Source organism: Centroberyx gerrardi, chromosome 2 (genome assembly GCF_048128805.1).
Source record: "Centroberyx gerrardi isolate f3 chromosome 2, fCenGer3.hap1.cur.20231027, whole genome shotgun sequence".
NCBI classification, from domain to species: domain Eukaryota; kingdom Metazoa; phylum Chordata; class Actinopteri; order Beryciformes; family Berycidae; genus Centroberyx; species Centroberyx gerrardi.
In genome coordinates this window covers 24,808,415-24,820,395 of record NC_135998.1, presented here as the reverse complement: position 1 = coordinate 24,820,395, position 11,981 = coordinate 24,808,415, and the positions used below count along the sequence as shown (strand labels likewise).

Genomic DNA, 11,981 nt, shown 5'->3' with positions numbered 1-11,981 from the left:
TGATTAATTAGTTGATTTATTTTAACTCTGCAGATGGTGAAAGGAACTTTTCTGGTCGTATGACGTGAAATTAAAAGGACAGAGACTTACTTATCTGGCTCAGCGATGCCCAAAAGGATTATTCTCCCCACGCCCCAGTTTCCATTCCTCCCTGTCAGTAAATACAACAGTAAGTATAACATTTCACACTAACAGAAATTAGGAGCAGGGAGAAAGGTAAACATGGGAGAATTTGGGAGCAGGGTATTTTGGAAAAGAAATCCTGTGTTTGTATTAATATTTTACCTCTGGGAAAACTTCTGTCACTGACAATTTAAAGGGCATGCGGCCAACATTATGTCAATTTGCTGTTACGGTGGTATTTACGACTTTATTGAATTAGAGCAGAATGTCTGTGGTGGGTCGAGATGTTCGGGCGGGAGGGGAGGCGAAAAAAGGAAAGGGCTGGTTTGGAGTGAGGACGGAAAATCAGGAGTTATTTTTGTTTCAAATGTGTTTCCGTCCACATATGGTCCTTGTTTTGGCCTATATACTGAGAATCTCAGCGGTGACCCATGACCCGGCTCCTCAGACTGACATGATTTTGGCTGCCTCGCTCTGAGTTCAATTCGACCCCGTGTCCCCAAAGGTCAAGGGTCACCGCCAGGGAGCAGCAAATTAACCCAATGTGTCAAACCTGGCATGACACCATGTTCAGCGGAGCCCTGTTGTTTAAATATTCCTCTCTTTTCCAACTGCATGCATTCGATGTTAAGCTGTCTCTTGTCCGGTCTTTCAGTAGATGATTTCAAATTCTGTCCTCTCTTCAGAGTTTATGGTGTGTGACTAATCTTCCCCCTTTAACCTCCCTCATCCTTTCTGCTGAAATCCCACCCCTTTAACATAGCAATCACTTCTCTCAAACGCTCCCCTATCTTTTTCTTCTCGGACATCTCTTCCTTTCTTTTGGGCTCTCTTTCTGATCTTCTCTCTCTCACTATTTCTCTCGCACTCTCTCTAAATCTTTTCTCTCTCTCTCTCTCTCTCTCTCTCTCTCTCTCTCTCTCTCTCTCTCTCTATCTCTCCCTGTGGTTAAAGACGTTTCAGTTCAGCTGTCACAAATTATGTTCGCCTGCCCAGCTGTCAAAACAGGGGGGTGTCCCTTTCATTCCACCTCACATACTACGAAAGGAGATGGGAGGGAGGAGGGCTTTAACGCTCGTGTTTGGACACAAGCAATTATCTCTAATTATTGTTTTTCTTTTCAGTTTCCCTGTCCCGATGGAGGTCCGACTAGACGAACATGCAATAATCCGCTCCAGTCGTCCGGGATCAGTGGGCCTCAGAGTCCAGGCTCGGTCCTGGGACTCCTTGGCTTTCATCTCAATGTGAGTCAGGAGTTGATTCAAACATGGAGTGATGGGTGAATTAACCCCTGGGACCCAGCTTTCAATGGGCTCAGCTAAGAGATTATATGTGTTGATGGCAGGCTTTTATATACACTGGGCTTTCAAAGGAGACTTCAGCTGTTAAATCAAGGCACTACGATCGGGATCTTCACCTCTACATGTTCGGTATCTACCCTCTCTGTCCCGACCGGCACCTCCGGGTCCGTCTTTCTCTTTTTACTCTGAAGCTGTAAGTATGAGATGGAGTCATGTTTCCTCTGAATTGCCCATGAAATGTCCCGCAGCCTCACGAATGATAGCTTACATGTTCACAGCTGAAGGACTCACATCAAAACCGCCACTGGGAGTTCACTTTCAATGTGCAGTTTCAGGTTCTCATGATCATTCAGCCTTGGGGATTTAAACTTACTTTTGTGTATGTGATGTTTCCGAAAATCAAAGATATGTGGCTCATAAAAACGCTTTTAAAATCACATGTGCATATACATATATACACACACACTTACGAATAAACACACACTCACATTACAAATAAATTTACTTTTGGGCATGTGCTCACACATACAGATTCATGCATGCATACACGTGCACGCACACACACACACACACATACACACGCATACTCATTATTGCAAGTGCACCCACACATGTATGCTTGCACACACACACACACACACACACACACACACACACACACACACACTAAACCCATATGTGAAGGTCCTTTGTGTTTCCCCAGTGGATGCCAGACAGTGGGAGAAACTCATCAGCGATGAGCGCTGGGACCCTCTGTCTGGGTGAGAGATCGTAATTGATTTGAGGAACAGTTTAAAGCTGACATCCTTGGTGGTCCTTACAGGGAAAACGCCTCTAAAAGCGAGGCGAGGAAAAAAACCCTGTCCGTCCTCACAGACTTGTGCAAGATGTTGCGTGGAAACCGAGGGATGTTTTGGCACAACAAAAAGCGACGCTATCAAACGTCTCATACACGGCCGACAAGAGGGATGTCGAGGGATGAGAGAAAATAAAAGAGGAGACATTAAAGGAGAGGTAAGTCAGTGAAGATCATACAGAATGGGATTAAACCAAGCCTACAGCAGTTCTGTTGCACAGTTTTCTCTGATGGCATTACTCCCTAAGAACACGGTGTCTGGCCCAGCCTCTGTTAGCCTGACCCTTGTGGTCCAATCAAAGCATGATTATTAGGTCATGTGACTCCCACACAACCCCCGAACACATTGTGGACCTGGAAATGCTCTCTGCTGACACCGTTTATACCTCTTGATTTACTTTTTTTCTCCAAAATTTAACAAATATGAGAAAGGCAGAATGGAAGTCACCTCATGGCTGAATCTGAGGCCGACTATCATGACAATCTGAAACTCAAACTGTACTCGGTCATATTATAATGGCTCTCTAAATGTAATGTACATTACATGGACCACCGAGGTAAGCCCTGTGCAGTCTGTCATTTATACGGTATATTCACACATGTATGAGCATACGCTTCTTTTGGTGTGGAATAATTTTGCCTCTGTAAAAGTCATCTATGTCATTGAAAACCACTAAAGCTAGGTCTGTCCCATTGAGTTATGAGCTTTCCATGTGCTTGATGGATTGAGACCTAAATCCTCCCCTTACTTTTCCCCCCTCTTGGTTTTCCTACAGAGCCAAAATGACATTCATCGAGCAAGTGGTTGATCGACACTTAGGAAGCAACGGATTATTTGCTGAAAATGTTCCCTGTTTTCTTAACTCACAGGGATAGTTCACAAAAATAACTTAGTTCTCTGAAATTTACTGTCGATAATCCTAGTAAAACAGTGTGGATTTTATACAAACATTGCTGTTTTCATTGAGGGCAACCTGCTGATAACTACCATTAGCAGTTAGATATTAGTGTTTGTAAAGCACCCAACAGATAGCTATCCTCTTGTTCTACACCACTACATGCCCCCGCTTCACACACACTATTATCTTTGCTCTTACTTAACATTTCTGCCCTCACAAAAAAATCAAATAAAAAGCAAACAAAGCACTCTTATCCCAATATGGGCGATCACAATGGCCAGTGCACATGTTGGCCACTCTCTAAGGTCATAGCTGACCCATGGGATGCCTGAGCTTTGTGCTGTCATGGTCTGACTCCCTGTCCCACCCCAATCCCCCTCTCTTCATCATCACATTGTCCAAAAGGTGGCACCTCTTGGCCAGTGTCACATTCCCCCCTACCCCTCCTCTAATTCCCCTCTCCTATACGGTCTGATCCACCCTTTTTTGTCCTGAGTCTATGGTAGAGACATTACATAGTAAATCTCCATTGTCCAGCCTCGGGGTCTGCGTGTAATCTCTCTTGTCAAAGGGAATATTCAGCGATTAGCCCCCGCAAATTACAAGGGGTGATCAGTGTGTCTGTTCAGCCCTCATTAAGTGCTAACAGGGCTTCATCAGAACCACCCACACTACCAGGACCTTCAACCTCTAACCCCTGACACCTGGGACTTTCCATGGACGGCTCCCTAACCACAGATTTCTGTCTAAATCAGCTGTGCACTTCTTTGTATCTTGTGTTCATGGGACATTTGGACAGGACAGGGTGTTTAAAGAGTTGTAATGATATTTTGAATCAAGATAAAATCCTTTCCCAGCCATCCACATCCATCCAGCCATCATGAAGTAATGAGCAGGTTTGTCGTCTTCCCATCCTTCCCATCCTTCCCATCCTTCCCATCCTTCCCATCCTTCCCATCCTTGAGGCTTAGCTCGGAGAGACTAGTGGCTTCAGGCGAGTTGCGGTCTGGAGGAAGAGAGCAGAAGGGGGGGTGTCGGTAATTCGGTGACACGATAGGCCTCGTGTCGTGTTATCACAAGACCACCCATCTGTTTCATATGTTGGACAAACAGAAGATTTTCGAGGTGTAATATCTAGCAGATGGGGGCCGGCCGGCGGAGAGGGCACATCAGAGTGGGGTCGTCTATGATGCTGGTCAACTGGTCATTTCTCCTGGCCCATTAACCACCTGGGATTGGTATGTTTTGTCAGCTTTGCCCAAGTTTTAGGTTTCATTTACCTTGCTTTGAAATCAAACACACCCGCCCACACACACACCCAGAAACAAAGCTTTCTCTGACAAACACACATAAACACATATGTGCGTGCATGCACAACACACACACTCACACACACACACACACACACACACACACACACATACACATGGTGCATGCTTACATACACACAAACACACCAGGTATTACAGCAGAACACTGGTGTCATTTAGAGTTATAGCCTACTACTATGTCTAGTTTACATTTCCCCCAATCAATTTGCAATGTATGTCTTATGTAGATTAGTAAATGTTAAATGCTGTTCTAGATGTAATAATTTTTCATAGTTTTTAAAATAAAAACTTTCCAGTGTCAAACCTAGCTTAAAATTAACTGCTGTCCCAACTAACGAAGACAACCTAATTAAGAAGACATGGAGCTCTGATATCTCCAACTATGCTGACTGTGTGCAGACACCAGCAGGAAGAATGTAAAGGAGAGGGAAACTAGACTTTTGGCATAAACTTAAAAAAACACCAGTATTACCCTCAAGTACTGGGCCTGGAATGATTTATGTCAAAAAACTTTGGGTACGTTGGCTAACTCTCAATTTAATCATCGCTAATTATTTGACAGGCTAATCAATAAGGCACTTGCTTGCTCTGTGCTGTTGTTTTCATAACTTAAATTATGATGTACGGTGACATTTGCATTTACTGTTAAAAACAATTCATGTCAATCTTCCACTGGAAATTCACTTTTAATGTGCCATTTACACACACACACACACACACACACACACACACACACACACACACACACACATACTTTCTAAACCCACATATGAAGGTCTTTTGTGTTTTCCGCAGTGAAAAAAAAAGAGAGTGGAAAAAGCTCATCAGTGATAAGGGCAGGGATCCATCTGGGTGAGAGATTATAGGGGCTAGTTTGTCACTTTCCCTTTCTATAGCTGCATCAACAGTAACTGCTTCAAAATCACCAAACCAAACCTGACGCTGATGACACTGCTGCAAACTTTTAAGTATGAAAATACATTGAAAACTGAGAAACTTTTAGACTTCTCATGGTGTCCAGACAACAAAAGGAACTGAAGAGTTCTAATCCAAAACACTATAGGCCTATACCCATTTTGGGTAAACTTAAAGTTCATCAATATCGATATCAAATATAGAGGATCTAGTCTGTAAAAGTGTTATCATTCTGTGTGCAATAAAGTATCATAATTTGTTTTCATTTTGTGTTATCAATCATTTGGCAAAGTGTCACTTTTATCACATCTCATCATTTTGGAGCCAAACTCTTTAAGAAATAATAACCATTACAACACTATCTATCTATCTATCTATCTTTCTTTCTTTCTTTCTTTCTTTCTTTCTTTCTTTCTTTCTTTCTTTCTTTCTTTCTTTCTTTCTTTCTTTCTTTCTTTCTTTCTTTCTTTCTGACTTTTTGTCAAGGCTGAGGTGGCTGGACTGGGGGCTGCATGCCGGACTGGGATGGCAAACAAATGTCCAGAATCAGTGAACAGCTATCACCAGCTCACAAAACAGGAGAGACGTTGAAGTTTAATCCAAACAGTCTGGTTGACAAGCAAATATGCCACGCTCATGCTAGCAATGCATCTTTCAACGATGACAATATGTATTAGCCTGTCAACAAGTGTGAGGCTGTCTTTTACTGCTGGGTTTTCATTATTTATATGCTAAAGAAGCCTTTTCAACATGTCCTTTTAATTAAGACTTACTTTGAAGTGTTTTGTTTTTTCAAAGTTACAGTAGAGATGGAGCTGTGAGAGGGAGAGGAAATGACTATTTGCAAACAAGACAAGTTAACCGTTAATACACTGAATTGATTTATTTCAAATCGTCTTATGCAGTTCAGCTCCCATAGTAAGCCCCATTTCTTTATAGCAAAAAAGTCAAATTTGCAGTGACATCTCTGCTGACCTCATCTTCATATGTGTGTGGTTGGGTTAAACGGGATGATTGCTCCTGGCTTCTCTGCTCAAGAGAACTTTGTTAAGGATGAAAGCCCCAGTGTCTGCAGCGCGCAGAGGACCACACTCGAAGACCTCGCCCCAACCTAAATCTCTGTTCTGCTCCATATACATTATTTCCATAAAATGTTATTATGAAGCTAATTGTGTTCCTGTGCTACTTCAGATTAGATTGCCAGTGTATGAAACTCAATAAAATGTGGTATTTGTGGGCTTGAGGATAAATCCACTTCAACATAAATGATCTAACAGCCCCTCACTTATGAACTTGACTGTATGGCATTCACTTTTGAAATTTCAGTGCGATTTGCGTGGACATTGCAAAACCTTCTGGCTGAGAAATGATCGATTTTACCCCCCGAGATGACATAGAAAGGGCGTGTGAGAGTCTCTTTAAGCCAAATGTGCACAGAAAAAATGATTATGGCGCAGCACAAGTAGTTAATGCTCACTTAACTGAGCGTGATAAAGTAGATAAAAGTGTCGATTACTAGAACCATTATCTGAAAGGCAGCATACAGGGGTAAGTCTAAAAATAGATAAAAGTTGTATCTGTTAGATTAATGCTATAAGCAGCGGACCTTCAGAAACTCACAGAGGAATTTTACAACATCCTTTGTTGAGCAAAAGTTGCCGCTGTTGGTGTATGGGAAGCCAGCTGTGCAATGTGCCGGTTTGATGAAGATATTGCACGGTAAACAGTTCCAGCCTCCTCCTTGCATTTTTTGGGTGGATTGTTGCTGTGAAATGGCACAGAATGTGAGTTCTGCAAGCCCCAGCTGAGAGCCACTGCTATCAGATGGAGGGCGCAAACCGCAGAGTGTGAGACCATGTGGGGCGGACCACCCATGAGCGTGCCTCCCCCATTTCCCCGGCTGCAGCTGGAGGAGACACAATGCTGGAGCATGGGAACCCGAGCGCCAGCCATCAGCGGCGGAGTCGGTCCTTATATCGGGGATATTTTTGGTTTGGCAAATGAGGATGGGCTCACTTGACTTTCAGTGCACGCACAGGTTATGTTTGCCTACACCCCTTTCCTTCCCTGTAATGCTGCTCTAAGCCATTATTTGTCTAAGGCAAGTCCTCTGAGGATTCCAGGCATGTGTTGTTGAAACTGATGCAGCCTGGTAGTTAGATGGGAGATATAGTTTTGGAGTTTTGTCATTGTTGAGACAAGGATCAATGTCCATGGTAACAGAGGGGAAAGAGTTGTAGCCTATTTGTTTTACTTTAGTTAATTTTAATAGTAGTATTTTGTCCAAGATATTAGGATAAAAAGATCAAATCACGCAGGTTACGTAAAATGAATTGTGTGATTTAAGGATTTATCCACACAGTATTGAACCTCAAAGTTTGACAGCCAAAGATTTGTATTTGAGATTAGGTCTTTGTACTGCATGTTGTGTTTTCATGCCAGATTTAATATAACTGATTCAGCTTGATCAAATACTTGTTGATTCCAACTAAAAGGAACATTTCAGAAATGCTTCTTTGATTCACATGCCACTTATTCCACTCATATTCCCAGTTGACAACCATAAAGGTTTGTAAATGTGGACCGTAAACTCCATCGCCCCCAACCCCTGTCACTTTCAACAATGTAAAAAAAAAAAAAAAAAAAAAAAAAAAAAAAGTTAAAAATGTTGAAACCCAAAGCCAAAGTATTCAACTGGGATGTTTAGGTTAAGTAACCCCCTGGGTTAATAAACTAAACAAAGGTAAACCATGCAAAATGGCCACAATGAAAGCCAGGCTAAGTAAACGAAGCAGAGTTTACAAGATTCATTTGGGGGGGGGGGGGGGTTGATGCGTGAAACTTTAATGTGAAACAGGTGATGAATGTGTTTTTACACTAATAAAGAGCCTCCAAGGGGGAATCCTCGTGAACGAAAGTTTTTGAAAATGACATTACACACCTACACTTAAAATATATGTATCCTTGATGCACTTGCCTACAGCAAATCAGCATGTCCTGTCCTTGGTTGAATCGGTATAAGAGCAACAGCCTGTAGATGCTATCAGGACCATATCATCTGATCAAATATCATGGCTTTGGTATAAGTCTAGGCTCAGTTCTGTGGATAACTTGCATGATATTAAGTTTCTAAATCATACGCTAAATCTTAGCTGGACATTTAAAGCATGAAGTTAGTATGCCTAAACATTAAGGCTGAAAACCGACTCCGATCGAAGCCTGTAGCTCATAGCTTTCTCTGCTTGTAGTATTATCTTATCAGAGAGATTATCCATGGAGTCAGTCGAAAGTTTGTCCTCACTTTAGGTAAGTTATTGCATTCAGGTTTTTCCCTTTTCACTTTCAGCGAGGGGAACGAACACTGCACGTGGACCAACTCCAGAGAAAATATGAAGCCCAAGAACAACAAAAGGGTTCTTTTTAACTTCTTCAAACCACATCTCCCAATAAAAGCTGTACAAACATACCCTGCCACTTGCAAGCGGCTGCTGTCCAGTGAGTTTCACAGAAAAAGGGCTCGCTTTCAAAAGGGGGGGCTTATGGGCCTAATGAAAACTTCACCTTAACTGAAATAATAAAAAGCACACCACCCAAACACTGGCGATTTGTTCCTCTCAGTAGTGTTTTCTCTAGGCCTAGGAATGGTCATTCTCATTCCCTGTAGATGCCTTGAGAAACTAGAAGTGCAATAAACATTTAACCGTTTTCATGGGTAGCCTGTGTTTTGTGGCCTGTTAATTCTTTTAGGGGAATAATGTGATGTAGATTTAAATGATATCAAATGTGCGCTATGCAACTGCAGCCGCTCTAGGACCTGCACAACAAAACGTGATGGTTGCAAGGGAGAACTCAAGAGTGTGCAGGTCTGTGACCAAACACTGGACATCTATCTCCGAGCCCCTCCTGGGGAAGACAAAGCGGGTTTAACGGTGGTATGAAAAGGGTGGCCTGTGAATGGTTACTGTTCAATTTGTATTTGGTTCCCTGCTGGTCACAGAGCTGAGATCAGAGCAGAAAGTGAAAACACATGGCCAGGGTCAGCAGGATCAGAGGACCACCACACACACGGCAGAAAGGAGGAAAAAGGCAATGGGAACTTGTGTGAAGAAATGGATTGAATAAACAGAGTCTGCAATCGCCTGCACCCTATTATCCTATAATTTACACTGCATGGGAGCTTGGAAACGTAGGCTATTAAAGACGACCATTGGTTTCCACTGAAAAGTGGCATTCCACTCCTCATGCCAATCAAAAGGCCAGGCATTATAGTCGGAGACAAGTTTTGAATTCCTTCAGGCCTAATGTGTTTATTTTAAATATCCCAGGGAAATTATTACATCAGCGGCAAACAATGTCTTAGGAAACAGCTCGTCCTTTGAAGTTTCCAGCAGCGAAACACAAATTTAATTACATAATAACTTAAAATTGTATTTGTACAATCAATGGTCTGGATTAAATGAGGAAGTATGAGAGTGGGTTAAAGAATTGGCCATACCATGACAAAACAAACTGGAGAGGGGATGAATGGCCAAGAAAATAACTGGCGATGAAGAATTAGACCGTGCATCTGGCACAGCGCTCAGCATCAACTTTCCCCCTCAGCCTTGATGAATGTCAGCTCACTTATTCCACCTCGCTTTAATTAGTGCTTTGTGGACTCCGTCGCCTCCAATCCGGGGCAGAACACGAGCCAATGAGCTCAATAGTAGTGAAAACATTTCTCCAGTCTATTGGAAGATCTGCTATATATTTCCAGAATTATCCTGCTGCCGTTTGTTTCCGCACATCAATGCCTTCTCACTCTGAATGTGAGCGAGAGTGCAGCCATTCATCTGCTGACTGACACCCTGCCAAGTAAAGTGTCGTGTATCACAGCGCGGGACGCTCCATAATGCAACATGCTACATGGCACTGATCTGACATCAGTGTTTGTAAAGAAAACAGCTGATCCAATTTGATTAACACTCATGATTTGATTACATGGAGAATTAGAGAGTCTTGCTTTAAATGGTAAAACGTTGTGTTGAGAGCCAGTGCTGGGGAAACCACTACAAGGTCCTGCATGACCTGGATGGAAATAATTTTAGTTCTCTTTATGACTCTACAGTGCTTGTGATTAAAGCAATGCTTAAATCAATGCTTAATGAACAAAGACAGTTTGTCATAGTGAAGAAAACCCTGATGGTACATTTTTGAGGCTCAAAAATGTCAAGTGTGAAGTAAAATAACAGTAAAATATTCATAAAATTGTGTTTAAAAGTTTGTTTTTAATGCAGCATTTCCTTGAGCGCTCTCCTCCCACTTTCCCCTATGGATGTAGGACTGGGCTAATTGGAGTCAGTCACTAGAGTAGCTGTCCCATTTGAGGATGGACCAGATTACTATGGTCTCTCATCTGTTTGGTTTGATGGGCATTGGCGGAGGTTATCCAGCCTTTGAGTCTCTCTGCTTATTTATCCAACAGCTGGGCAAATACCCACAGCCCTTCTGCATTAGGGCTCATTTTTAAACATTTAGAAAAGACAGGACCCAGTGTTTATGCCTCCATCTTCCTTCACATCTGCAGTTAATATTATTTTGCAGACTTTACGCAGAACAAGGGCTCGATCCTTTGTTATGACAGGAAGATATTTTGAACTTTTTGAGGATTAATACTGTTTGCTTTCCCGCTCACTCCCTTCAAAACAGCTCCAGGGACCCAATAGGTTGGAACTGAAATCTCTAACTGAATTTGGCAACCGTAGAAGATGGGATATTGTTTTTAATTCATCTGCCACTTACATTATTCACTGGGGATGCATTATCTCTTTTTTCAATCCCTATTTTCCTCATTTTCTCTCCATCACTGATTTATTTTTCAGTTCACGCTCAGTGGAAGCATGTATTGGTCCCAGTATGAGCACATTTTGTCTCCATCCATAACTATAATATTATCCACTCTGTCTCTTTTATGGAATTTAAATCACTTTATTATAAAAGGGCATTTATTTTTTTTTGTATTATTTTTTTTACCAAGATTTATTATTCAAAACATGGGTCTTTGCGTTTTCAATGGATACTTCATAACAGGATACTTAGATGTTCTTAGGAGCAACTGCAGTTCAAGATTCTAATTTCCACCTGGTTGTTGGTACTTAAAACTGGATTACTTACTTAACCTCATAAAAATGTACCTCATAAATTAACCTCATGAAAAAGTACATTTTTAATAGCTTTAGAAAGGTTTGCTGCTGTATTCTTTATGCCCATTTTCTAGCATAACTTGTCAAACATAATCCACACAAACAGACTCTGTAAGCATAATTTCAGTGATGACAGCCTTATTTGAATGACAGGTTGCTAGCATGCTGGAAAAAACAGTGTGTTTTCCCAACAGGTATAGACATATCAACAAACTGCACACGGACATAATCATACACGTGAACACTGTCACACTCTCAGAAGTTGTGCTCCACACACCCAGAAGCATCAGGCAGGTGTGGGACAACATTTGGTGCACAACTTTTGATGCCACATATTTTCTCATTAGCATAAAATGTATAACTATTGGTCAAAG

At 41.9% G+C, this 11,981-nt stretch overlaps 1 protein-coding gene across 1 annotated transcript in view; it reads left to right on the top strand.

Annotated features, from left to right (window-relative positions):
* Positions 1–2,189, top strand: part of tmem174 (transmembrane protein 174) — a 12,205-nt gene extending 10,016 nt beyond the window's left edge. The window contains exons 3-4 of the mRNA XM_078286147.1: positions 1,248–1,367; positions 2,138–2,189. Of these exons, the coding sequence (XP_078142273.1) occupies positions 1,248–1,367; positions 2,138–2,189 (172 nt within the window). The remainder of the gene's footprint in view (positions 1–1,247; positions 1,368–2,137) is intronic.
* Positions 2,190–11,981: the final 9,792 nt, after the last annotated feature.